This window comes from Acomys russatus, chromosome 3 (assembly GCF_903995435.1).
Source record: "Acomys russatus chromosome 3, mAcoRus1.1, whole genome shotgun sequence".
NCBI lineage: Eukaryota > Metazoa > Chordata > Mammalia > Rodentia > Muridae > Acomys > Acomys russatus.
In genome coordinates this window covers 60,152,107-60,179,938 of record NC_067139.1, presented here as the reverse complement: position 1 = coordinate 60,179,938, position 27,832 = coordinate 60,152,107, and the positions used below count along the sequence as shown (strand labels likewise).

Below are 27,832 nucleotides of genomic sequence, written 5' to 3'. Positions count from 1 at the left end.
ACAATGAATGGTATATATATATATATATGTGTGTGTGTGTGTGTGTGTGTGTGTGTGTGTGTGTGTGTGTATATATGTGTGTGTGTATATATATGTATATATATATGTGTGTGTGTGTGTGTATATGTATATATATATATATTAATGGCCTTTATTTAGACAGAAAGGGGGAGTTATTGGGGGATGGTCTGATGTGTTTTGATGCTAATTGATAAAAAGCTATCCACCTGGAAAGGGCAACTGAGATAGAGGGACAGAGAGGATCCTAGGAAGAGAAAAGGCAGGAGGAGAGAAGAGGAGGAGGAGAAGAAGGCCACCATGGGTTAGATTAAAGAAAAGCACGTAGCTGGTGTGGATGGGGATTTGACCCAGATAAAGAACAGTAGTAAATATTTGGGATTATGGATGGGAGGTGGCTTGATAGAAGTTATTAGGAGCAGATGGCATGGAATTGGGGCAGGTATAGGATACCTGCCCCACTATGGGAAGTAGTTTAAGGGATTAATGTCTGCCCTGCCCCAGGTTAACTAAGGCTATTTTAAAATATAACAGGTGTATTTGTCTTGCTTGATTGCTAGCCGGGCATACTGATAAAACACATAATATAAAAACAATACACCATTCTTTCTTTTGATGGTATCATGCTGGGGTGGGCAGACTATAGCTTTATTTATTTTATAAATAAAGTTTTATCAGAACCTGGTCACACTCATCTTTAGATATGACTGCTTTTATGTATAATAGCAAAGCTCTTTGCCACAGAGACCATGTTGCCCACAAATCCTAAAACATTTAACACCGGCCCTTTGTAGCACAAGTTTGCTACTCTTGTTATACAACTTGTCACTAAGCTGTTCAAATCAGTGCTTATCGCTAAGAACCAATAACCTTATCTTTCATGACTTAGACTATTATGTATGTTCATGCTTTGGGTATACAGTGAAATATCAGTACACTTTAGTATTTTATAGACAAGGTTTCTTTAGAAGAGGGTTGTGAATGGGGAAGTAGCTTGGTGGTAGATCATGTGCTTAGCATGCGTGAGACCTCGGTTCAACCTTCATGGTCTTTGGAAATGCACGTGTGTGTGTGTGTGTATGTGTGTGTGTGTGTGTGTGTGTGTGTGTGTGTGTGTAGCTATGTAGTTTACATAACACACACACATATAACATATGTAGAGTTTGTGTTTTGTTATTTTGAGTGTGACTTTATTGGCAGAACCTTGCCAGCTACAGCAAACACTGAGCCGCACAGGTCTTCCCCGAAGCAGAAGAGGGCAGAGTCTCTGTGGGGTAGGACTGATGCATGCCAGAGCAGAATTGATGAGGCAGTTTTGAGGCAAATGAAAAGCCGCCTGGTTGACAGACTGTGTTGTTTCCTCCTTATGGTGTATGAGGTGATTATTGCCCCGAGCTCCCAACCTCACATCCTCCCCCAGGCAGAGGGCACTACGTCTTCGCAGACTGCCCTACAGAAGCATCGGCAGTAGCTGGAGCAGGGTTGCCTACCCATCCCTGCTCCCTGGAGCCCAGGACTGGCTCCTGAAAGCCTGGCATCTGGGGCAGAAGCAACATCAAAGCAGGCCAGGCGCGGGCAGCACTCGGGGGCGTGACAAATCTCAGCCTGTCTGGAGCTTGTGTTCCCAGGCCAGTCTGCCTTTGGCTCTGCCACACGATGGCGGGGCCGCCATTCAGCTTCACACGTCTACTCATCATGTCAGGGCTTCTCTGTCACTCAGCTGGCTACGTGGGTAAGTGTGTGTGTGTGTGTGTGTGTGTGTGTGTGTGTGTGTGTAGGTATGTGTGTGTGTGCATGTGCATGCATGTGTGTATGTGTGTGTGCACATGTATGTGTGGGGTGTGTGTGTGTGAACGGGTGTGTGTGAGAGTACATGTGTGTGTGTGTGTGTGTGTGTGTGACAGAAAAGGAGGGAGAGAGAAAGAAAGAGAGAAAGAGAGAGAGAGAGAGAGAGAGAGAGAGAGAATATACATGTTTTTTTTTAAAGACTTGGAAAGTATGCTTGTCCTGGGAGCATTAGCAGACTTTAAATTTGAAATTCCTCAGCCACGGTTAAGACTGCAGTGTGAAGGGGCATGACAGAGTCAGCAGGGGCCTGTGTGTGTGAATTTGTTTGTTGTCCCTCTTGTGACCTTGATTCTAGGGTGGCTGGCAGCTGCCGTCCCCTAACCACTCTCTGTGTCCCATGACTGCCCCTGGCATGAGGTGGCTGGGACCCTTGCCATCACTGCAGGCTTGGGTGATGCAGCTCAGTGACAGCAGCCAGCAGATCACTGGCCTTGCAGGTGTGTCCGCGCTGGCTACCCATGCCCACTCAGGTGGAAGCTTCCACCGTGGCCTTTCAAAGACATTCAAAATGCTTTCACCTTTAGGGTCAGAACTTGCTTTTCATATGGTCGGGGGGGGGGGGCGACGGAAAGTCCTAGAAGGCAAGCTTCTCTGGAACTGTGAGTTGTGGACAACTTTGGGCAAACTGCATCCAGCTAGTGTGTAGACGGCACATTACTGTGCCTTCCAGCTCTACATGCATGCGCCCAGTGACGCCTGGAGCATGTGCCTTTCACCTCCTCAGCTCTGGGCTTTCCTTCTAGCTGCTCTTTTGCTGGCTTTTAACGCCATACTGGCTTGCACTGGAATATAGGAGGTTAGAATGGCAGCGTCTTGGTGGCCTGTTGATGGCCTTGTCTTGCGTGCCAGGAAATGAAGACAGACCCAGTGGTGACCCTGGCACCATACTTATCTTTAAAACTGTTTGGAGGCAGTATGGGCCCAACCCTTTGGTGGTATAGATGAGGAAACTGACTCCTTGGGTTGAGGAAGTGAGGGTAGTGTATCACATGACCACACGCACCCCAGACTCACGCTCTTACCTGCAGGGTCCTGTACTTCCCAGAGCCCACTGGTGTGAATCACTTTCCAAGAGCATACCTTAGTTTCTCAAATCAAGGGAGGGAAAAGGCTCCGAACACTTGCCAAAGCCATCGTGAGACAATGGCCTCCGCTCTGGTAGTGTGATACTCACAGATATCTCTGCACTGGCACCTTTAAGTAGGGGCCGGTGGGACTGGAGTACCTTGACTGTTGACATTTGCCAAGGCAGCTGCCTGGGGCTGAGCCACGCACGTGGTTTGTCAGGCCCCCAACAGGCACCAGTTTCCATTGCAATGGAGCCTTTGGGGCTCTTCCAGGTTGGACCCTAAAAGCTTAGGTACTTTTCCAACGGAGATAGCACAGGCCTGGAAGGGGTCCACAGGGTACTCAGGACCAAAAATAGCCATGTGAAGAAGCCTCTGGCTTAGCTGCCCGGGAAAGCGAAGCAGGGAAGCTAGTCCCAAACTTGTCCGTCCACCTGATGGAAATACTCCGTGCTGGAATGAGCTGTAAATAAACCAGACTGGTGCTAAAAACAAACAGCTCCTGGAGCTGGGGGCGGGGGAGGGCATGGACAGCCTCCACCTGCTGGGATGAAGTAGGTCAAGGGGGAGAAAGGGAGGGACGGGTAAAAAGGCAGATGCTTTGGCAGCAAAAGCAGCTGATCATTTATGTTCACTGAAGACGCCTCTGGTTTCCAGGAAGAAGTGAGAGAAGCAATTGCCTTGAGAGACTCAGGAACTTACACTAGGGGAGCTCCCAGGGTGATGGACAGGCCATATGGGAGACCATATATGGACTGGAAAAACAATGGTGATGGTGCAAATCAGCTTCGTGACCCACCCGGCTCCTAGGTGTGCTTTCAGGGAGGGGCCCTTGTTGCCTTGGATCTTTGCTGTCTAGTGAGTCGGAAGGGAGACCACGGGAAACTGGATCTGGGGAGGGGGGTGCCTTGAACAGGCTTCTGTGGCTAGCTAGTGTGTATCTGTCACCCTCTTTGCTAGTCCAAGGTATAGCATGGAAAAACTGACGTCTGTCCCTGGCTTCTCAGCGCTGGCAAAGAGCTGGTGATGGAGTAAAGTCTGAAAACATAACTATTATCACTTTCCACTAAGAGAATAGTGGGAGCTGGAGAGATGGCTCTGTAGTTAAGAGCACTGGCTGTTCTTCCAGAGGACCAGGGTTCAAATCCCAGCACCCACACGGAGGCTCTTACCCCAGCTCCTAGAGATGACCCCTTGTGGCTGTCTCAGACACTGCATACATATCATGCACAGTTGTACATGCAGGCAAAACAGCCATACACATGAATTAAAACATACAAAAAAGGAAGGAAGGAAGGAAGAACAGTGGCCATGACATTGGAGCTGTCAGGCCCAATGTGCACGGCATCCCCTAGGGCACAGAACTCCATAGACTTCAACTTCAGACAGCACCACTCAGCCTGGTGGTAGCAGCACATGCCTTTAATCCTAGCACATGGGAGGCGGAGGCAGAGGCAGGCAGATCACTGTGAGTTCGAGGCCAGCCTGGTCTACAAAGCGAGTCCAGGGCAGCCAAGGATACACAAAGAAACCCTGTCTCAAAAAAAAAACAAACAAACAAATAACCAAACAAACAAAAAACCAGACAGCACCACTGTGTGACCCTGATGGATCAAGACAAAAGCAAGACTTAGCCCCGAAGTCACAGCCAAACTCAGACAAAAGCCAAGGCTATCCGGCTACAACCATTCTCACCCTTAAATGTGGCTGCTTCTTAACCAATCAGCTTTTGTTTTGCTCCGTTCCTCTCCCTCCCAGAGAAGAACCAAGCCGGCTGACCACAGAACAGCCGGATTTTGCCTCTCCCAGTTTCCTCCACAAAGCCGCGAGGAGCCAGGAGCTGGAATCCCAGAACAAGTTTCTCTTTGTGCCTCCTGGTTCATCCTGTGTGTGTTTTCACTTCTTGCCATGAACCAACAAACCCCATTGGGTTCCTCTTAGGATGTGTTCCCCATAGTCTTTGGTTGGAAGGCATTGATACAACGGAGTCAGCGTTCCAAAGAGAAAGCTCTGGAACTCGATTGCCTGTGTTTAGGCATAGGCTCTGTCGTAGCTGAGTGACCTTAAGCAAATTGTTCGACTCACTGTCTTGGTTAACTGGTGGTGTGGGAGGGGCGATGGTAATGTTGGCAGTCAGGTCTCCCCTTCCACCATGTGGGTCCCAGGGACTGAACTCAGATCATCAGGCTTGACAGCAAGTACCTTTACCCACTGAACTATCTTGGCATCCTGGTCATAGTAATGTTGGTAGTGCTTGGCTCAGGTTTGCAGCAAAGATTGGGCATGCTTGCCTACACGAACCACGCGAATGGTGCCTTGCATGTAGTCGGTATTTGTTTAGTTATTTCGGCAACCATTTCTAGAGGTCCAGTGTCTAGCAGGCACACCGCAAGACCCTGATGTTAAGGGAGGGAAACTGGCCCCTTCCCCTACCCTCCAAGGAAGCACAGTGCATGCTGGGAGAAAGAAGGAAACAGCTTTAGCCCACAGAGATGCACGAACACAGGGTTACACCCAGAGAAAAGCATAGCAAGGCCACCCAAAGCTTGGCCTGGAAGTGACAGAAAGCTTTCTAGTGATAAAATTCAACATGGAGCTCAGGGCTGAGAGGCATGGGGAGGCCTACCAGCGCTTGTTCTAGGAGGAGAGGGAGGTAGATGTACCAGGAATCTGAGGCCCAAACTAGGAACAGAAAAACATGGCTTTAATGGCTATTGCTGCTACAAACACTCTAGTGCACCTGCCCTTTCTACTAGTAAATTCCTAGATGTAAAGTTACTAAGCTGTAGTCTGTGTCTATGTTCAGCCCCAATGGAAAACACCAAATAATTTTCCAAAGAAGATCCCAGCCTCCATGGCCACCCGCTGACACATGACGACAGTTTTGGTTGTCCCCGCTCCTTGCCACATTTGTCTCCCGTCCTTCTTATTGTAGCCACTGGGATGTGTGAGCATTGACATCCCCAGGCACAGCCGGGGGATGCTCAGGAGAATGGATAAGTGCGTTATGGTCCTAGCCACACGTCAGAACACTGTGAGGACTACAAATGCCAGCTTACTCCACTCCCCCAAACGCTGCGTCGAGTAAGAGAAGACAAACAGGAATGCACGTTGTGGGATTCAATTTGCATAAAAGACAAACGTCCTCCTGATGCACCCATGGTGTGGAGATCCAACGATGTATACGGAGCACAGATGCTGGCGCTTACGGGCCTCTGCTGCTGGTAGGGTTTTTCCAGCTCTAGGTGGCGCTGTCTAGAGTCTGTTCGCTTCGTAGAACTCTGTTGTGCTGTAGCGTGGAGGTCAGGGCGTCTTTTCACACGCTTTTACACTGACCAAACATAGATAAGACTCTGTGAAAAGAGAAGTCCAGTGGCCCATTCACCTCATTGTGCTGGGGGTTTGGTCACGTGCATACTGAGACATTCAAGTGGGACCCTCTGGTGAGGTGGAGCATCCGCGTGAGCAAGAACACAGAACCTGTTTCTAGCCACGGCTCTGAGTTCCTCGGAGTCAACGCTACCTCCAGCCCTGGTTAACTCTCTGTGTAAACAGTTTCCTCCTGGGGACCGTATCACGATTGTTTACAAGCACGTCTAGCCATGGGGCCATGGCAGGTCTGTGTAGATTTGCATTTCTTGCCAGGCGTACAAAGTTCATCTCCGAAAGAGACAAGGCCGCATACATATTAGTGTCCGTGCCATCTCCATTCAGCAGAGGCGGGAGAGGGTCTGTGTGTCTGTTAGTTGCCCTGAGACAACAAACAGGGGCCTGCTCGAGTCTCAGGGGACCTTGTAAGTGTCCCTTGGGCACGGTGGGCATAATACAGATCACCACGCTAGCCCCATGCTAAGGAGCAGCAGTTTTTTCTGCACAGCCCTTCCTGGCCTGGCTCAGAAGAAGCGGAGCAGCCACAAAGCATGCTGCCTAGTGACACCCCCGCCACCCCCTCTGTTCCTGCCGCCGTTCTTCAGAGGCAACCGAAGCCCGGTGAGTACTCCGGACTCGGGTGAGTGAAAAATCTCCAGATTCCTGCATGCCAGCCTCATACCTGGCTCAAGACGGCCACCCCAGGGTCTCATTAGAGAGAGGCAGCTCTACGGTCGGTCCCTCAGGGGCTGAGGCCTGGAGTGGGCATTGTGGCAACTGTGCCGATTTGGCCATACTTATCTTCTCCTGCCACCTCCAATCTGTGAAAGCAGGAGGTTTTTTTCCCCTCTTGTCTGGGAAGTCAGATGTAACCTCGTCTTTTTGAAAACACTAAGGTGCGTTCATAGCTTCCAAGTTCCTACCAGTTGTTCTGATGCAGAATTATCCATTTTGTTTTTGTCTTTTTTTTTTTTTTTAAAGTCAAATGCATATGAAATTGCTGGGGTGGGGGCCAAAGATGGAAGAAAGGAAGACAAAAACAGAATGTGGAGGATAGAAACGGAGAAGCAGGGGAGAGAGAGGTTAGATAGCAGGTTTCCAAATGCAGCTAGATATGAGGCACTAGGCTAACTATAGTCTATAACAACTTATTGCTTAGCAAAAAAAAAAAAAAAAAAAAAAAAAAAAAAAAAAAAAAGCAGCCCAGAGGTTCCCACTGTATAGAAACAGAGCAGAGTGGAGTCCAGGGAGGCCTCTCTTTCATTAGTCTGACCTCTAACCCATTGTTGCTTTTCTCTGAAGCTTCTCTCTCCAGACATGAAGAATCTTCTGGAACTTGAAGCCTCACCATCACCCTGCATTCAAGGTTCCCTTGGCTCTCCTGGTCCCCCTGGTCCCCAGGTAGGTGCACCCTTCCAGGCCCCCTCCTGTGTCTTCCTATAGACAAAGATGCCCAGTGGGCGGAGCCTCACAGCACCTGCCCCAGTAGTGTGTGGTGTGTCTGGTTTTCCTCTTGTAGCTTCTCCTCAGCGGCGAGGCCCCCAAAAGAGTCTCTGGGTGAATTTGGCCTCACCTGTGCAACCTCTGCCATGATAAGTCTGAGGGTCCCCTAAGATGCTGCTCTTATGATAGTGGCTGTTGTCACTGCCACCAAATACAAATGTGACGTCCACCCCACCTGCGGTCCTACAAGGGTAATGCTCAGTTCAGGAGTGTGGCGGTCAGAGGGACCGGTTACCAGCTTTCCTGGGCTGTGGAGTACCACAAAGATTCCCCACCCAAGGTAAGAGAGAAAAGTGAGCAAGATGCTAGAGAAAGAACTTTCTAGACAAATAGAAGTGCACTCCAGAGACACACACCCCGCCCCACCCCCCAATCTCAGGGCTCGTCTGCTGCCATGAGGGCTCAGGGTCCTCCTTGGGGAGGAGAAAGAGGGTTCAAGGAGCCTGTGTGTCCTAAGTGCCATCCTAGGTAGGAGGCATAGACATTGCCACTCAGCTATGTGAGCCTCTTGTGGCTCCCTAGCCTCTGGGGACTAAAAACCAAACTTCCTGACCTGGAAGGCAAAGTCCCATGAGTGGACTCTGGCTTGGACTGCTCCGTCACACACACACCCTCCGCTTTTAGCTACAGTGTCCGCCTCTCTTCCTCACACACGCCAAGCTTGCCTCAGCCTTGGCGGGTGCACCCCAGCACGCTGCTGATAGTTTTTACTAGCCCCTCCTAGTCCCCCAGATGCTGGTTTTCATGCTACCTCCATAGAGATAGATATCTTTCTCAGCCAAGCATGGTCACATATAGTTCTAATTCCAGCACTCAGACGATACTGAGACAGGAGGACTATTAAGAGTTGGAGACCAGACAGGACCTCACTACATAGTGAGTTCCAAGACTGCTTGGGCTAGAGAGTGAAGCCCTATCTCTGGGGTGGGGTTGGGGGGCAGATTGAGATGAGGGGAGGGGAGGAGAGGGGAAGAGCAGTGAGTAGAAGGGAGGGGAGAGTGAGGGGAGGGGAGGGAAGGGGAGGGGAGAAGAGAGGAGAGAGAATAAAGAAGAGTCTGACAATTACTAAGCCTACAACTATGGCATCAAATCCAGCGCCACCTGTTTTTCCAGCTATAGTTTTACCGTCTATGGCTATTTCCAGGTTATAGGGCAGAGCTCAGGAGTCTGACAGATGGCAGATGTGGCCCTCTAAGCCTAAGAAAATTACTCTCTGGCATTGTAGAAGAAAAGTTACTGATCCTGGGTGGACAGGCACAGGGAAATTGTCCACCCCACTTCCCAGTCTACCCCACCTGTGGGCTATAGTTAGCCTGTTCTCCATAAGCATTTACTGACCCAGCTATGATGACATATTTGTAACCTAGCAGTTGGGAGGCTGAGGCAGGAGGATCCTGAGACTAACAGCAGCCTGGGCTACATAAACAAGGAAGCTAACAGTAAAAGTATCTGTTGAATGTTCTAATGAAAATGTAACTTTGGGCTCAGAAGCCAGAGACCATCAGAAGGGGCTGGGTGGTGTGCAGAAAGGCCCCATGAGAGTGTTTGAAGGTGGACTCCTGTGTCCCACCTTCCCCGATGGGTCTTGGTGTGTCTGAAAACCAACAGAACCAGTCACAGGAGTGCATCTCCCAGCTCCCTGCCGGGGGCCGTGGGGGGGGGGTCTGCTGACCACCCATGTAGTCTGTGTAGCCACCTCAGTCCCTTTAGGACAGTGAGTGCCCTTGCTACTCAAAATGAGATCTCTAAGCCTGTAACTGGCATTATGTGGGAACTGGTTAGAAATGCAGTGTCGCCGGGTGCATTGGCTTAGGTCTGTAGTGTCAGCCCTCAGCTGGTGGAGGCAGGGAAATTGCCTTGAGTTTGGAAGGCAGCCTGAGCTGCATCGTGAGTAACAGGCCAGCCAGGGTAAGACTTCCACCCCAGGAAGGAAGGGAGGGAGGGAGGGAGGGAGGGAGGAAGGGAGGAACACACACACACACACACACACACACACACACACACACACACCTCCATTTAATCAGCATCTGTATTTGTTTGGCGGGCACTAAGATCGATGACCTTGGAGAACAGTTCTGATCATTTCAAGAAACAGAAAGCTTGGAGGAATGAAATCTTCCCATGATGTCCCCTGGGGAACTTCCAACACTCCCCGCACTTCTTTTCTCTCTAACTCTCACTGCCCCACACTGTCACATGATTGGACTGGGGATGGCCTGAGCTCTGGGATTTTTCAAAGATCTCAGGGAAACTGTAATTGTGATGACAGAGTCATTTTGGACAACTTTTCGGAGAAACCACACTTCCAACGGGCTTTTGTTGTGCTGTTCACTTGCAGACAGCAGGGGTGCGACGGAGGTTAAGGGATTTGGGTGGGTTTCTCTTTGCTATCCCAAGAATTTGGAAACTAGTCATGGACCGTTTTGCAGAACAGAAGACAGGCACTTCTGGCTGTGGATGCACAAAACATGGGCATTTATTGAGCATCTGCTGGAGCTACCCCCTCCCGTGGCTGGCACTGGGGGTGGCTGGCAATGGAAGCCACTGTAAACACGGTAGCATGCTCTCTACTTTACATTAATGAAGGTGGGGGGGGGAGGGGTTTACTCAGTACCTGCCACCCACATGCTGTTTGTGGGAATACTTTATTTTTTCATTCTCTTTTTTTGATTTACTATTTGTAAGACAGGATCTCAGGTAGTCCAGGCTGGCCATGAACTTGCTGTGCAGCCAAGGCTACCCTACAACTCCTGATTTTTCTGCCTCCTGGTGCCAGGTGCTGAGGGTACAGGAGTCGGCTGCCTGTCCTAGCTCAATCTGCTGCTTCTCTGTTCAGAACTTACTTTCCCTCCTGGCCGAGCCTCAGGAGAGCATGGCCAGGGCGGTGAAGGGTGCCTGAGGCGAGAAGCTTTGTAGCCTCAGTGATGGGGTTTCTTCACAACCCTGTGGTGCCATCAAACGGTGCTGAGAAGCGAGAAAGCGCAGGGGGAAGAGGAACAGAGAGAACAGAGAGCTGCTGGGTTGGGAGGTCCCAGTAGAGTCCTTGGAACCCTCCCCAACACTGAGAGTCAGCCTGCTCCATAAAGACCCAGCGCTGCAGGCAGGCCCCCCACCACAAGCCCTCCCCCACAGTCCCCCCCCCTCCGTTGGGTATATGCTCTCTTCACCTCTTATCTCGATTGTGTAGGGTCCACCTGGGCTTCCTGGCAAGACAGGACCAAAGGGAGAAAAGGTATGAGCCACTGCTTTCTTAGTTACAGCTTGCTTTCTGGGGGTGCCGCTGACAATGTTCTGGTTGAGATGTCAGAATATGTGCTCATTCTGTCTTAGCAGATAAGGAGGGCTCCCCGGTGAATGGCTGCAGCTGTACTAGGGGTGCTATTGGTGTGTCCCCACTTCGGGCCACTGGCATGGCAGATGTGCTCTAACTGGTCAAGTGACCAGCTGACTGAGCCACAGCCAAGCTCAGTCTTCAGCCCTACTAAGTTTTCTGATGCCAGACCTTCTCTTTCAAGCAACCTTTGTTTATCTGTCTTCTCTATGCACAGGGGGATCTTGGCCGCCCAGGAAGGAAGGTATGATCCATGCTGTTCCATCGGGCAAGTGTGTTGCATGCACGTGTGAGTGTGTTCAGGGGCCACCAGTACCCTGGTGGGGTGCTGGTGCTGCCAGCCCTCATGACATCAGCATGCTTGCCTTTTCAGCCAACACTTTGGTTAAGAGCTGGAACCCATGGCTGCTAAGCATCTGATGAATTTCTTCCAGAGGCTTCCGGGCCGGGCCCCAGCACACTTCCCCAGCCTCAGCCTGCCACCCATCAGGGAACTCTCTGAACTCCCAACCAGTGACATAAAATGACCTTCATCACCTATTGTTTAAGCTGAAATAAAGTGCTTGAGCAGACAGGAACAGATGGCCTTGCTTTGGAAATTCCAGTGGCCCCGAGTGAACCAGCCATCTGCCATCGTTAGTGTCAGAAAGGGGAAAAAAAAAAAACCCATCAGGTGATATTGTGGTAGTCAGTGAGTGCTGGTGCTTAAGTTCTAGATCTTGACTGGGATTGAAGAAGAGCAGATCCAGCCTAAAAAGATGCCAGCAGCTTTAGTATCAACAGAAACCATATTTTTTGCAAAGTACAAGTAACAAGGCCAGCCACAGCTTGGTGACTGAGCCGTGGCTGTGTTGAATATTGCTGTCCTGGAGAGAATCCTGTGGAGTTGCCACGCTCAGAAGCATCAGGGTCTGTGTTGATTAGTAATGTCTGCATGAGCATGGGAAACAAAAGTAGAGTGTACATGCTAGCCTCTGGCATCTCTGAGCTCTCAGCCGAGCCTTCTGAATGCCCAGCTAAGTATGAAGTGAGCCACTGAGTGTGAACTCAAGACAGACCACCCCCTCCACCCCATCTATGCTCTTGCCTTCTTTCACAAAGGTTGCTCTTCTATAACCCTTAGTTGAGATGGGGGTTCTCTGGAAGCAGAGACATGTATCAATAAATAAATTATGAAGGAGCACTGTCAGGAGGAACCTGTAAAGACGGATGTCATGAGAGGGTGTGTGCATAAAGGGAAGTCTAACCCTAGCAGCTTGGGCTTGGGTGTGTACATAGCCTGTCTGTCTGCCCTTCCTTGATGCTTTGATGACAAGAGATCTGGGATGTGCTGTAGGAAGGGAAGGTCCGTACGGGACTGGGGAGCTCCGGTGCCCCCAAGTGAACGGCACGATTGCAGGCTTTTATAGAAGCCGGCAGTGTAGCCACTGAGGGACGGTGCAGCAAGCAGGCAAAACGCCCTTGAGGGAGTTCCAACAGCGGCTGCTGCTGCTCCCCAAACAGTTCCAGCTCACGCCACACGGCAACCTTGTGGAGACTCCACAGGAAGCAAGGGCCAGTGGGTACAATCAGTAGAGGTGATGAAAACTGAAAAGCCAGCAAGTTTAAAATCCCTCTGTCCACTGTCCTCTATTTCTTAGATAGAACAAAACCTTGTTTGGTAATATAAAATGACACCAAAAATCTAACTTATATCTGTTTGACATGGTTCTTAAAGCCCTCATTCTTTGTAGGGTTGGGCTAAAGGTTCAAGGGCCCACATTTGGTGGCCTCATACTCTCATCAAGACCCCAAATATTCTTGGCTGGAGGGAAGCGTACCGAGGTATCTTGACTTTTGTTCTTGGTCTTTGAAGGGTAGACCTGGACCCCCAGGTGTTCCTGGCATGCCCGGGCCTGTTGGCTGGCCAGGCCCCGAAGGACCCAGGGTAAGTGTCATATGTGTCTGGGGCTCGTGCAGTATCAGAACATGAGAGGGAGTATACCCCATGGGCCTTGGCCAGAAATAAAACGCATCACTTCTTTAAGAAGGAACTAGCAGGAAGGCAGCTCCCAGACCCCAAGCACTTCTCCTTCATGTGGCCTGCAGACCTTGGTCAGGGTTATGACTCTGCTCCTGTGGAGAAGTGGGGCGGGGGGGGTTTCCCTTCTTTTCCTGGAGTTCTGTTTCCCCTTTGTCCTAAGAATCTGCGTGCTAGTGTTTGATTTCTCTGAGATGCCCCAAATGGAACTTGGGTCTGGGAAGTTCTCCCCTGTCATGCTGATCCGGCAGGTGGAAAACTGAGCAGCATTGGCAGGCTGGAAGGCTGCAGAGCCTACACTGAGCAAGGGCTCACCCCTCCCTAGAGAGAGCACACAGAGCAAACGCACCCCCATCGTCTTCCCTTGGTTCATGTTCTTGCTGCCCATCACAGACTACAGGGTGCAGAGGGCATGACTTGGAAATTTGACCAGCAGAATCCAGGGCAAGGCAAGCAAATATGCTCTGCTCCTATGCCTTCCTGACTGTGTTGGTAACACAAAGGTCCACTCACTGTATCCTGGGCTGAAGAGATGGCTCACAGTTAAGAGCACTTGGTTGCTCCTGCGGAGGACTTGTGTTGAGTTCCCAACACCCACGCTGTGACTGACAACCATCTGTAACTCCAGGTCCAGGGTACCCTGGCCTCTGTGAGTACTAGGCATGCGCATCGCACACTTGCAAGACGTGCAGGGAATTTTCAATTCACTGTATGGCCAGCCATGGTGGCTCATACTTACAAACCCAATTCTCAGAAGGCTGAGGTAGGATCGCGACGAGTTGTTAGAGGCCAGCCTGGGCTGTGAAGTAAATTCCAGGCCAGTCTGAGCTAGAGCGAGATTCTGCCTCAAACATAACAAGAGCTCCACTATAGAGAGCTAAGCTGTCCATCATGGCAGCCACGCATAGCTGTGAAGGTCTTGAAATGTGACTATAATAAATGAAGGCCTGGAGGCTTTGTTTTGACTCACCCAAGTTTTAATTTAGAAAATTATTCAGGGCTGGGGAGATACCAGTCAGTAAAGGTGCTTGCTGCCACCCCTGACAACCTGAGTTCCATTCCTGGAACCCACATGTGGGAGGAGAGAACTGACTTCCGGAAGCTGTCCTCTAACTTTCAATATGTGCTGTAGTGCACACACGCACGCGCACACACAGCAAATAAAATGCAATTTTAAAATCTTATTATTTTACAATGATTACATGTTGAAGTGATAATTAGATTAAATGAAGGTTAAATACTGACAAAATTAATTTCACTAACTTAGCTTTATACTTAATGTAATTTCTTTTTTTTTTTTAAGATTTTTATTTGTATATGTATGTTATGTATATGAGTGCTCTGTTTTCAGAAGATGGAATCAGATCCCATTACAGATGGTAGTGAGCCACTGTGTGAGTGCTGGGAATTGAACTCAAGACCTCTGGAAGAGGAGCCAGTGCTCTTAACCACTGAGCCATCTCTCCAGCTCCATTTAGTGTAATTTATAAAGACATTTACAATTTAGAATAGGTAGCCAGGTGGGATTTCCTAGAACCCTCACACTCAGAGGGCGGAGGATCAGTTAAGAACATCTTCACCTGAATTTGAGACCAGCCAGAGATACATGAGACCCTGCCTGAAACAAAACAAAACAAAACAACAACAAACCCCGCAATCAGCATATGGTTGACTTTATATTTCTACTAATTAGAGGTGGCATGTAGTTTTGTATCATAGAGAATGCTTAACATTATTCTGAGGAGCAGTAGAGTACACCCTAAGTGTTTACCACCTTCCTCTGGTGTATATACCCAAAGGCTGATTTTCCCTCTACTTGGCTTCAAGTCGGGTAAGAGTGTAACAAGATATCTTAACGATTCTCCCTATGTAAAAAGCAAGGCAGGCAAAGAATTTGTATGTGTGATAGCCCATCTTCTGGAACTCTCACATGTGTTCCCTGGCCTCTCACAACTCTTCCAGGAAAAGTCCACATATCACCAATCACATCTTTGTGAGTGTTTAGTTTGGCGATCTGTTCCACCTCGGCCATTTTTCTCTGTTTAATCTCAATGACCACAAGAATATGTGGAAAGTGGAGTCCTGGGGCGGGGGAGGAGGTAAAGGGTCCTACGGAACCTCAAGTTCACAATCCAGCCCCGATACCCTGATTCCATCACAGTTTTGCCCACACTCCTGTTTCTGTTTCTCCAAGAAAAATCACTGTGGGTCTTCTTTTTCATCTTCTAATTGCCACAGGGTGAAAAGGGTGACCTGGGTGTGATGGGCTTGCCAGGGTCAAGAGGACCGATGGGCTCTAAGGTCAGTGTGTAGACATTCCCAGTCCTCCTTAGCAACACTGAGGAGCAGCAGCTGTCTACAAAGATGGGGTGGGCAGCACTGGGACACTGTCATGAGCTGGTAAGCCAGCCCTTGGTGGGACATCGTGCCCTGGTGTACAGGGACATGGGGACGCTGTTCCTGCTCTCTTGGGCTATCAGGGTTATGAGTCCAGATTAGGCATTTGGGTGCTGAGAAAAGCCATATTGTTTTTAGGCCTGATATAAGCACAAGCTCTTGGACCTTTTCCTGTTAATGGCTGCATGTCCCTTAGAACTCAGCATGCAGTGTGGAGCTCCAGCACCACACTCAGAGAGCCCCCACCCCATTCTTACGGCACCCCCAGATGTCCTAGGGGCTGATTATAAATACCTGCCTGCTTTCTTCTAGGGCTTCCCTGGATCCAGAGGGGAAAAGGTCAGTGCTGGTCTCTTGTGGCATGCCAGATCCTGGGCTGGACACAGCTCTGGAGTCGGTGGTGGGTGGAAGACAGGCTCAGCCTCTTCAGTCATCACCTGAAGCTATCATTCCTAGCGATTCCTCTGAGGGAGAAGTGAGGGGCTTCCTGAGGCAAGACAGTGCTGGTAAAGAGGAACTCCCATTGAGGCCCATGCCTCACCCAGGAAGCAGGGGAAAAAATGCGAGCTGACAGGTAGGGGAAGGGTTTAGTCAGTCAGCACAGGGATGCTGGAAGACGAGAATTTGTCCTTTAGGCCAAGTTTCTACTGCAAGCCTTCTCATTTGCCAAAACGAGTCGGATACTCATCCTGTGAGATGAGAGGATTTGAGGCCTGGAACTTTCTACGAGTTTCCCCTTATTAACTAACATTATGAGGTCTCAGGGGTCTCAACAGAAAGCATCTCTTTACTGGGCAAGCCATTTAGTATCTAAGCCTAGAGCATTGCAAAAGTGAGGGAGTTGCCCGAGGGACCTTTTCAGTTTGAAATGCTCCAATCCCGGCCCCCCAACACAAGTGCACTATTAAAGCACTGACCCTCTCTTCTGGTTTTCTCCTAGGGATCCAGAGGTGAAAGGGGTGACTTAGGTCCCAAAGGAGAGAAGGTAATGGCAAATCTGTAAAAACTGACATGCGACAATAGAAGTGTCAGAGCCTGCTCCCCAAACTGTTGACTGATGGGCCGCCATCTTGTAAATGGCAGACCAAATCCACCCACAGCTCTTCCAAGTGGTATTTCACGATAGTCACAATAGTTGGTCTTCTTTTCACAGGGTTTCCCTGGATTCCCTGGAATGCTGGGCCAGAAAGTAAGTATGTAGAAGTAAAGAGAGTAGACCTCAGCGCCCCCCAAATATAGCAGAAGCACTCTTAAGACATCTGAGCCATCTCTCCAGCGCCACCACCCCCCAATATAGCAGAGGAGCCCCTTCTCTTTGTCCTTCAGGAAGAGAAATTGATTTAAATGTGGAAAGTTCCAGTTTGAAATGAGGAACAAGTTGTCTTATCCACTGGGGAGAGAGTACCAGGAAGGTCTGGGATCAACCCCCAGTTTAGTGGGAAAAGCTATGCCCGCTCCCCTAAAACACACACCAGGGGGAAAAGGCCCTCTTTGTTTCTCCTACATCCTGGAGGATGTAGGCTCCATGGAAAAAATCCCAAAGCTGGAAGTTTCATGAACAACAGCTCCGATCTCCTAGCTGAGGCACAGTGGTCAAGGCCCCTCTTATCCCTCAGACCCTGGAACAAAGTAGGAACATGTTTGATTTAGTTCCAACGCTGCCTAAATACTCAACACAGTCTTCAAGGGTGGCAAACACTGTTAGATGGACACAGAGTTCTTTTAAATAGATGAAAACTATTTTATTTAAGTAGTGAAATATTTAGTACCTCACTTGGGATAGGCCTAATTTTAAAAGAAGCCAGTGTTTGGTATTAACGAAAAACTATTCAGTAAGTACCCACAGGGTGATTTATTGATCCAACACAAACTGTGAAGGTAGCAATAGACTGGCAGATTTGGGGAAACTTATTTAGGTTTAGGATATGGAGTAAGGTTGGATGTTAAATGAAGGAAGATGTGACAAGCCTAAAGAAAGAAATGCATAAATGACCTTGTGGGACAGTCCCTAAGCTGACATGGAACGCTGGGTCCTCACAATGTAAAGCGTTGACCTTGTGGGACAGTCCCTAAGCTGACATGGAATGCTGGGTCCTCACAATGTAAAGCGTTGACCTTGTGGGACAGTCCCTAAGCTGACATGGACCGCTGGGTCCTCACAATGTAAAGCGTTGACCTTGTGGGACAGTCCCTAAGCTGACATGGAATGTTGGGTCCTCACAATGTAAAGCGTTGACCTTGTGGGACAGTCCCTATGCTGACATGGTTGCTTTTCTATTGCTGTGATAAGACACCATGACCAAGGCAAGTTATAAAAGAAAGTGTTTCAGAAGCTGAGAGTCTACGACAGGGAGGGAAGGCAGGGCTCAGGATAGCTGGGGGCGTCCATCTAGATCACAAGTGGGAGGTAGAGGGTGAGAGGACTCACTGGACATGGCGCCCACCCTCAGTGACACATCTCCTCCAAAACTACACCTCCTAATCCTTCCCAAAGCATCCCACTAACTGGGGACCAAGGGATCAAATACGTGAGTCTATGAGGGGTCCTTTTCATTCAAGCCGCCACATAAGCTAACATGGCAATGCTGGATCCTCCTGTCCTAAGGCGTTAACACAGGGAACTGTTATCTTTACCTAAGTCACAAATCCAGATTTGAAATCCTTCAAATCTGGAAACAAATGTTTCAGTGTTTTGTTTTGTTTTGTTTGTTTTTTGTTCTTAGTCTTTTTAATTTTCGTAAACATTCACTTTAAAGTGTTACTTTCTAAAGTGAAACATTTTTGTTGGGTGGTACTCAACCATGGGGCATGATGAAGTATTTGCAGCCATTCTGCAAGTCACTCTGGCTTATCCTTAACCTGTCAGAAACTCAATCCCTGCTGCTGGAGGTGAGCTGCTACATTTTAACAGGAGAGTAATCATGTAAACAAATTAAAGCAAACTTCACAAGAGAAGAAAATACCTTAAGATATTTGGTCTAGATTTTCCTTCCCTGCAACAGTGGCCACTAAAGACTCATAAATCACTGTAAAATTAAATATGACAGCTTCTCTGGCTTCTGCACCATTTACTAGACTTGGCGTGGAGAGAACTGTCTTCCCCTTTTGCAGCAGGCTGTTTTAAGACTAGCCTGATATGATAACCATAATTAGGTCTTAGGAGAGAAATTAGATCAAGAAATCACTGGCTGCCTCCAGCTGGTAAAGAGAAGGGCCACACTTCCTTTCAACGACCTCTCCTTAAAAATTCATATTTTTCATGCTGTTGTTTTCTCCTAGCCAAACAAGACATACCCTGGGCCCCTTTAAACAGCCCAGGAGTGTATGTGAAAGCATCTCCATGGCCATGTGGAACCATTGGTCCCTCATACTCTCACCAACAAGAATCCTGAAGGACAATATGCTAGAAAGACTACACGGACTTAAAGACATTTTTTTAGAGATTCATTTATCTTATATATATGAGTGCTCTGTTTTCATTCACACCAGAAAAGGGCATCAGATACCATTACAGATAGTTGCGAGCCATCATGTGGTTGGTGGGAATTGAACTCAGGACCTCTGGAAGAGCAGCCAGCGCTCTTAACCGATGAGCCAACTCTCTAGCTCCAAAGATTTCTTTTTAATTGTATGTCTGTGTGCCTGTGTGTAAGGATGCACACGTTAAGTGTCAGTGCCTGTGGAGGTTGAAGTCTTGACAATTCACAACTGCCTGGAGTTACAGGCCATGTGAGCCACCTGCTACAGGTACTGGGAACTGAATTTGGATGCTCTGGAAAGCGAGTAAGCGCTGCTCCCCACGGGTCCATCATCCCCAGAAGCAGTAAATGGGACAGGAATCCTAGACGGGAAAAACTAAGGTGGAGAAAAAAACATTAAGTGTTTTTGTTTGTTTTGGGGTGTGTGTGTGTGTGACACATGCCAAAGTGCAAGTATAGAGGCCAGAGTTCACCTGGTGGGAGTTGTTTCTCTCTTTCCAGGTCTTTAGGCTCAAAAGTGAGCACTTTTACCCACGAAGCCTTTTTTTTTTTTTTCTTCTCTTTTCTTTTCTTTCTTTTTTTCTTTTTTCTTTTCTTTTTTTTTTTTCTTGAGACAAGGCTTCTCTGTGTATCCTTGGCTGTCCTGCACTCACTTTGTAGACCAGGCTGGTCTCAATTCACCTATCTCGGCCTCCTGAGTGCTGGGATCAAAGGCATGCACCAACATGCCTGGCCCACAAAGCCATTTTAACAGCCTAAGAAATAAATCTTTGCAAGAGGTTGGCCGTGGACTTTGAAAGAGCTATTTTCAATTAGGAATGTAATTTATTTTGCTTTCCATATTCAATAATATTTTTACCTGTGATGATTTGAACACATACTTGAAACACCTCTTCCCCCGAAAGCGTTTTCGTCTGAGTTGGGCATGGTGGCACAAGGTCATCTTTGGCTACGTAGAAACGTAGAGGCCAGTCTGGGCTACAGGAGACCCTATCTCAAAAAGAGAGTTTCCTAAATAGTTAGAAGTGAGCTGGAACTCAAAATAATTTTTGCTAAAGCGTGCAGAACTGCTGAACATAGCTGTACACACTTTAATGCCAGCACGCAGGAGGCAGAGGTAGATGGATGTCCAGGAAGGCTGGCTACCAGGGCTACATAGTGAGACCCTATCTCAAAAAAAAAGTCGAGTTACATAATTCTAAATAAGGATCAGAACCATACCAAACATCACAGTAGAAAACTCTGTTCCCAAGCCTGGCATGGTGGCACACGTTTTTAATCCCAGCACTCAGCAGAGGGAGGCTAATCACTGAGTTCGAGGCCATCCTGGTCTACAAAGCGAGTTCAGGACAGCCAAGACTACACAGCGAGACCCTGTAAAAACAAAAAAAAAAAAAAAAAAAAAAAAAAAAAAAAAAAGAAAAAGAAAAGATTGTTTCCAAACAAAAAACAAATCACATGTGCAAGTTTGTACTTAAAAACAACAACAGCACACACACAACAAGCCACAATGAAAATTTTCACCTAGACAAGAAAGCCTTTTCCTAGTCAGTAGTGACACAGGCACATGTGCGACTGAGATGCAGAAGCCACTGCTGGCCACTGTGGGCGGAGTTGACTCTCTTGCTTGACCCCCGGAGCCCCTACTGCTTTAACAGCACTAAGCCACACACTCCGGGGGTTGCCTCGCTCCCTTCTTCCTTGGATATGAGCTCATCAGTCTCCCATGCTCCCAGGACAGCCTACCTGGAAAGGATTTAGAATGATGCCCGGGCAGCCAGCACAGATGCGTCCACTCTTTCTCTTGCTTCTCTTTCTTCTCCCCAGGGCGAAATGGGTCCAAAGGGAGAACCTGGGCTAGCTGGACACCGAGGCCCCACAGGAAGACCAGGAAAACGAGGCAAGCAGGTAAGGACCCCGGGGCTTACTCCCACCGAGGGCACACCTCCTGGCTTGGAGAGGGTGGAGAAGCATGCAGGAGTCAACCAGAGCTCCCCCACAGCCCTGGATTCATGCATCCTCAGGGCTAGCGGACGGAACAGCATTACTGTTGACCTTCAGGCTTCTCCCAGGTGCCACGGTTCAAGGTTACAGGTCCCTCTCAAGGTCAGAAGCAAGAGTGGCCCTAGCGTTGTAGGACACATGTAGCATAACCAAAGCTACTGGGAATGGGAGGACGCTGGGGTCAGTGTGCAGGAAATGGAGATTTAGGGAACAGCCTCATTCCCTTCCTGCTAAGAGGTCTTTTGGACCTCAAGGGGACAGTTGTTACTACACAAGACCCTAATCCTCTTCACTGGGCTAGTTAAGAGTTTAGGGAGGCTTCCGCTCAGCAGGGTAAGCCAGGCTATGCAATTGGGAAAGGAAGGGGGGCTCTCATCCTGGACTAGTTTGAGGACTGCGATGTCAATCTTTTTTGTTTGTTTGTTTACTTGCTTGCTTGCTTTAAGACAGAGTCTCATTTTGTAATTCAGGACAGCCTTGGTCTTACTACTACATCTGCATTATTTTTCTTCTTATTCTCATCACTTTGTTGCCTTTTAAATTTCAAATAGATATTTGAAATCCAGCTTTATGTAAGGGCTGCGGCAATGGCTCAGTGGGACTGTTGCTTCCTGTGTAAGCATAAGGACTGAGCTTGATCCCCAGCGTTCATGTGGAAAAGCCAGTGTGGCAGCGCACACCTGCAATCCAAGCACTAGGGAGACAGAGTCGCAACCATTCCCTGAGGTACAGGCTCAGTGAGAGACCCTGACTCAAAATAAGGGGGAGAGCAGTAGAAGAAAACACCTGATGCTGACCTTTGCTTCTGCTTGCACACCCACAGACACAAGTCAGTTGATGTAAATATTCACAGTTTTTGAAAATTGATATTTATGTGTCTGTATAGTTGTATTATGTATACTTTTTAATATTTATGAGTTTGAGTCTGTTAGAAGAAAAAAGTCATTTTGAGCATAATATAAAACTTTTTAGATTTTTTAAATTGTTACTATATATTTATTTTGTTTGTTTATTTGTTTTGGTTTTTTGAGACAGGGTTTCTCTGTGAAGCCTTGGCTGTCCTGGACTCCCTGTGTAGACCAGGCTGGCCTCGAAACCCACAGTGATCCACCTGCCTCTGCCTCCTTGAGTGTTAGGATTACATGTATGCACCACCACACCAAGCTTTTGTTTTGTTTTGAAACAGGGTTTCTTTGCATAGCCTTGACTGTCCTGGAACTCTCTCTATATATAGACCAGGCTGGTCTGGAACTCAGAGATCCATCTGCCTCTGCCTCCCAGTGCTGGGATTAAAGGCGTGAGCCACCACCGCCCGTCTAATTGTTACTACATTTTATGGGATACACTGTGATATGTGTTCATACCTATGTTGTGGAATGACCAAAGCATATCTATCACTTCCAGTGTTTACTGTTTCTCTGTCATGAGACTATTCGAACCCTATCCAGCTCCTTGGCTTTTTATCTCATCCTGTTGTTGGTTATGGCTTGATCTGGGTATTATTGTCTCCTATAATTCTTTCTTTCATTTTAAGATTTCGTTATTAATTTGCTATGTTGTTGTTGTTGCTCATGTAGCCAAGGCTGGCCTCAAATTCCAGCTACTTATACTTCTCCCCTGGACATCTTGAGCTTACATGTAGTTCAGAACAGTTTCTTCTGATATTTTAAATTATATCCTTTATGTCCAATTTGTAGTTATTTTGTCATTCACTTATAACTTAAAAACCACAATGTGTACAGCTTCTTGTTACTGTAGAAATTAATGGATTTTAAAACATCTTATAAAAATACCTGCATCCTATTTTAATAAACAAGGGAGCAATGGATCTCTTGGAGGCCCACCTAGATCGTGTGCAACGCTGAGAGGAGGACATCTTTGGGAGCAAAGCTTTTTCCACTGTTCTGGTTCTTTCCCACGACCAGAGGGAGGATGCTTAGACTTCAGTTGACATGAGCCTCACCCACGGGTTTGCTGAGCACAGATTTCCCCAGCAGCTACAGTGTCTGTACCCGGAAGCTTGCCTCTGATCCACCCTGTGCTTGGCCCTTGGTTCCTAAAGACACTGGAACCGTTGGCCTGGACCAGACCTCAGCATATGCTATGTTTGGTTAAGGCCGCCCATGGGATTCAGAGTCAGAGTCACAGCAGCACCTGGACCCTAATGATCTTTCCTAAGTTCGTGCAGAAGTGACCTGGCTCCGCTCGGGATAATTTGGACCTTACAGTAACATTGTTTTGTTTTTCAGCTGAAGACAAATTATGTACAATTATTTAAGTCAAATACGGCAAGATTGTTTTTGTTTATTTGTTTTTAAAGTCACAAAATGTCACTCTCATTTTGACAGTTTCACAGGGTGGCATGGTCACATGGCCTCAAAAGCATGCCGTAAATTCCAGTTTCCTTAAATCTAGGCTCAGAAAAAGAAAAAAAGAGGGAGAAAATTCTCCCCTACCGTGATTTCATTCTAGAATGTTCTACATTAGTTTTGGAAGAGGCTGTTGGCTTCTGCCATCTAAATATTTTCTGGGGTAGCATTTGTCATTCCTGGAAAAGCCAAAGGTGAGTAGGCTGTGTATTGACCCCAATGATAGTGGTGATGTCGGGGTGACAATAAGAGCTTGGAGGGCTCAGAAGAATCAGGGAGGAAGTCCGCCCTTTTTACACGATGTTGCAGCTGACCTGTGCACCCTCCATGGTACCTTTCTACTCCTCAGACACTGGGACTGTATTGGAAGCCTGACCTGGAGCTTCCTTCATGTCTCAGGTTCATGCCTAGTGTAGACTCATGTATCCGTGACCGTAATTTCTGGACGTAGCTTTAACTTAGTTCTAAACTAGGAAACAAAACTCTAGGAAGATTCCAGAGTGGAATTTCCAGCACAGGATTTTAGAGAGCATCTAGTCAATCTCTCTGCCTTCACATCACTCCCATGTAGCCACAGGGAAAGGGAGGCAGAGTCGCTGCCCAAGCCTGTCCAGCGGAGCCAACTTCCAGGCCAGGGTTAGAGTCTGCTATGGCTCTCCTCAGGTCCTGTTTGTCTCCAGTCAGGTTCAGGCAAGCTGCTGTTGGTTTGGTCATAAAAGCCTTCAGGGCCTAGGTATATAAAGTGCTTCCCCAAGTGTAGAATAGGCCCTGAGTTCGAATCCAGACACTTAAAAAAAAAAAAAAAAACTTCAGTTAAGGGTCCAGAAAGGCTTCCTCAAGAGAAACCTCCTAAGTTTATGGCAGATAAGGAATAAGTAACGTTTTTCCTGGACAAGCTGGCTCAGTGAAACCTACCATAAAGACATGTCGCCTTCCGCACAATGATCAACGAAGCAGAAGATCCCTCCGCTGCCGGTGCCAGGGTCGGGGAGTGTTTCCAGCTCCTTTGAGTCATGAACTTCCTGTGTTCAGAGCCAGCTGGCCTGACTTGTAGAAAAACAAGCCTTACTGGCTATATTAAGCTGGTGTGACTTCCTTCACCATTCTGGGACCCATCTTGGTTACCATGTAGAACGCTTCACCCTGGCCTGAGGATTAACAGCCTCCACTGTGAGGGCAGAATTGGAAACAAACTAACTTCATGGGTCCCCTGCGACAAGTATAGCAACATCTCAGGTGTTACGGAGAAGGCCCCTAGGACCATGTTGACAGGCAGAACAGCACCTCACTGAGTCAATGTTGCCATTGGAAATGGAGTAGTTAACAGGAATGACTCTCAAGAAATGAGACCTTCTTGGGTGTGAGGGACATTTTGCTGGGAATATCTGACATCCCACTAATCATCACGATTGATCAAGCTGTTCTGGCTCTTGAGGTGGGAACTCAGGGCTCCCCGTGCCTCTTCCAACGCTGCACAAGAGGATAAAGAAGATGGCCTTCTTCACTAGAGGTTGCTTGGTCAAGCGTATACAAGTAGTTGAGCTTCCCTGAGAAACTCCCAAAAGGACTCTCAGAAAATCAGAACTCCCTTCACCGTGAGAGAAGATGAAGCCTGGCCAGCCACTAGGACAATCAGCTCGTTCCCCCATCACCCTTCATTCTCCACAATCTACATTTTTCACGCCTGCCATCTTTGTTAACATCACAATGAACCTAGGTGGGTGCGTATTTCCTGGCCCTGCTTTAGAGAAGAGAAATCTAAGGCACAAAGCAATGACATGAGTTGCCCAGGGCCTCACTGTCAAGGTAAAATATCTTGACTAACAGGTCATCAAAAATCCCTCCCTGTAGCTGGGCGTGGTGGCGCACGCCTTTAATCCCAGCACTTGGGAGGCAGAGGCAGGCGAATCGCTGTGAGTTCGAGGCCAGCCTGGTCTACAAAGCGAGTCCAGGACAGCCAAGACAGAGAGACCCTGTCTGGAAAACAAAACAAAACAATCCCTTCCCTTGCACTACCATCTTCTTTCTCCTCCTTCGTTTGCTCTGGGGAGAAAAAGTGAACATGGTAGGTTCTAGACTGCATAGAACTTATGTCTCATGGGAGACAGTGATGAAATGACCACACAATAATTTATGATCAGTGCTCTGAAACAAATGCTAGGAAAAACTGTGTGTGTGTGTGTGTGTGTGTGTGTGTGTGTGTGTGTGTGTGTGTGTGTGTTTTCTGAGACTGAGTTTTACACTGTAGCTTAAAAATAGAAGTCACTATGTATACCAGGCTGCCTTTAAACTAGCAGCACTCCCTCTGCCTCAGCCTGCTGAGTGTTGTGATGAGAGGCCTGCACCTCCTCAACACTCCTCATCACTCAGCTTGAAGAAGAAAGCCTTGAGAGAATGTGGTGAGAAAACACAAATGCTGCCTGAAGAGATCTAGGAAGGCTTTGCTCCTGAGACATCAGAGCTTAAAATGAAAGGCAGAGGGGCATAAAAAAAAAGTTTGGAGTTTAGGGCAGAGAGAGAATCTTTTGAGAAGTGAAATAAGAGTCATGGTGTTTTTGACCAAATAACAACAGCAAACTCTGACCCAAGACTGTAGAGCAGGCCATGATCAGCTTCTTGGACTCAGTAAGGAGCCGGGTTTCTACCAAGAAGGCAATGGGACGTCTGTGGGTATAAACAACTCTTCTGATGGAATGAAAATAATCCTAATACAGAGATGAACAGCTTAAACGATCGATCTAACTCAGCCATGTAAACATTAGGGTGTTGCAAAGTCCTGCCCTGAGACTCTATTTCCTAAAAACTCATGCCAGGGGATGAGGTGAATTGGTTCCGTTGTCCTGTGCTGTGTTTCTAGAACAGAGAAAGAACTTAATGAAGTCTTCAAACTGGCAAAGACCCCTTGCTCTGTTCTTCTCAGGAGCCGGGTGCTGGAGACCCAGTCGTAGCCTAGCATGAGCTTTGGCTCGTCTGAGCTGCGTGCTCTCGGACTCCGAGGCAATGTGGGGAAAGCACCTTGTCATGCCATGATATAACAGTGGGATCTATCTTTCTCTCTGTTAGGGTCAGAAGGGAGACAGTGGAATTATGGGCCCGCCAGGCAAGCCCGGGCCTTCTGGTCAACCTGGCCGTCAAGGTCCTCCAGGTCCCCCAGGGCCCCCGTCTGCAGGTAAGACTTACGCAGTCTCACTTCATCTACACAGTTGCGTTCCCAACTAGGTCTCCCAGAGAGGCCAGCAGAGCTCTGCTGTGTGTCTCTTGCTAGAAACTGCCAGAGTCTCTTTCACATGTTTTGATAATTCTTTATGACTCGGCTCACTGAATTTTGTTTTAACAGTCTTGAGAACACACAGAGGAAGCAAAGATGGGGCAAATTACATTGGTGATGTCATTTATACCTTCAGTGGAAAGGGTACCTATTTCATCCACTAAAATATTTTTCTAGAAAAACATGTTTCGTGGCTCCAAACATTATCTTAAACCCAGAAATAAAGAAGGCATTGAGGTTTTTCTGCCTTACATGAAGTGATGAAAGGTTGTTTATTTACATTGGACATATCAGGCACATTGGAAGGAACTGCTAAAAAGAAATTAAGAGTCGATCATTGAAGATGAAGTAGGTGTGCTTCTACCTTGTTTTGCCTACTTGATTTGATTAGCTCAGTGCTTTATCTTCCTTTATCAGCTCATCATGAGGCCTTTTAGAGCGCATCACCTGTATAAAGACAGAATTCCTAGGTCTATCCTCACTATACAAAAGGAGTTGCTTTTTCTTTGTTTTTTGTCGCCCCCCCCCCCTTTTTTCTTTTTTTTTTTTTTTTTTTTGGTTTTTCAAGACAGGATTTTTCTGTGTAGTCTTGCCTACCCTGGGCTCACTTTGTAGACCAGGCTGGTCTCAAACTCACAGTGATCCACGTGCCTCTGCCTCCCACGTGCACCACCATATCCAGCCCACAGCTTTTTTTTTTCTTAGTAAAATTGAAATTCTACAATACCTTTCTCCTACTGTATTTATGGGAACATGCTTGCCACCACATAGTGAGGTTGTCAGAAAGTTTCCTTAAACCAAAATTTCCCTTAAACCAAAGGGAAGTTTACTCCTAGACTCCATCCTGTTCAAAATTCTGTGAAGAATCCATCTCACTCAAAACTTTTCTTGGGTCTTTTTCTTCCCTATCTTTCTAACTGCCACAAAAAGGTTAGGTGAAGAGCCAGGTGGTGATAGCAGCTGTGTACGCCTTTAATCCCAGCACTTAGAAGGCAGAGGCAGGGATCTCTGTGAGTTTGAGGACAGCCTGGCCTAGAAAACAAAATAAAACAACGACAACACCACCCTTAGGATTCTGAGGACATGCTGGTGGGATAGACTCATATGAAGGTGGTTAGTAAACCGAGACCTTAATGGTGCCACTGTGCTTATGTATCTT

General features: G+C 47.8%; 1 protein-coding gene across 2 annotated transcripts in view; it reads left to right on the top strand.

The window, feature by feature from the left end:
• Colq (collagen like tail subunit of asymmetric acetylcholinesterase) overlaps nt 1-27,832 on the top strand; it is a 95,988-nt gene that overhangs the window by 58,641 nt on the left and 9,515 nt on the right. The window contains exons 1-12 of one of the 2 annotated variants that reach the window (XM_051141605.1): nt 1,609-1,750; nt 6,811-6,923; nt 7,605-7,703; nt 10,993-11,037; nt 11,354-11,380; nt 12,992-13,063; nt 15,395-15,457; nt 15,866-15,892; nt 16,494-16,538; nt 16,707-16,742; nt 20,860-20,940; nt 26,469-26,574. In XM_051141605.1, the coding sequence (XP_050997562.1) occupies nt 1,675-1,750; nt 6,811-6,923; nt 7,605-7,703; nt 10,993-11,037; nt 11,354-11,380; nt 12,992-13,063; nt 15,395-15,457; nt 15,866-15,892; nt 16,494-16,538; nt 16,707-16,742; nt 20,860-20,940; nt 26,469-26,574 (790 nt within the window). In that variant the 5' untranslated portion in view covers nt 1,609-1,674. Of the gene's footprint in view, nt 1-1,608; nt 1,751-6,810; nt 6,924-7,604; nt 7,704-10,992; nt 11,038-11,353; nt 11,381-12,991; nt 13,064-15,394; nt 15,458-15,865; nt 15,893-16,493; nt 16,539-16,706; nt 16,743-20,859; nt 20,941-26,468; nt 26,575-27,832 lie in introns of those variants that run through there. The other variant, XM_051141599.1, reaches the window with a different exon arrangement.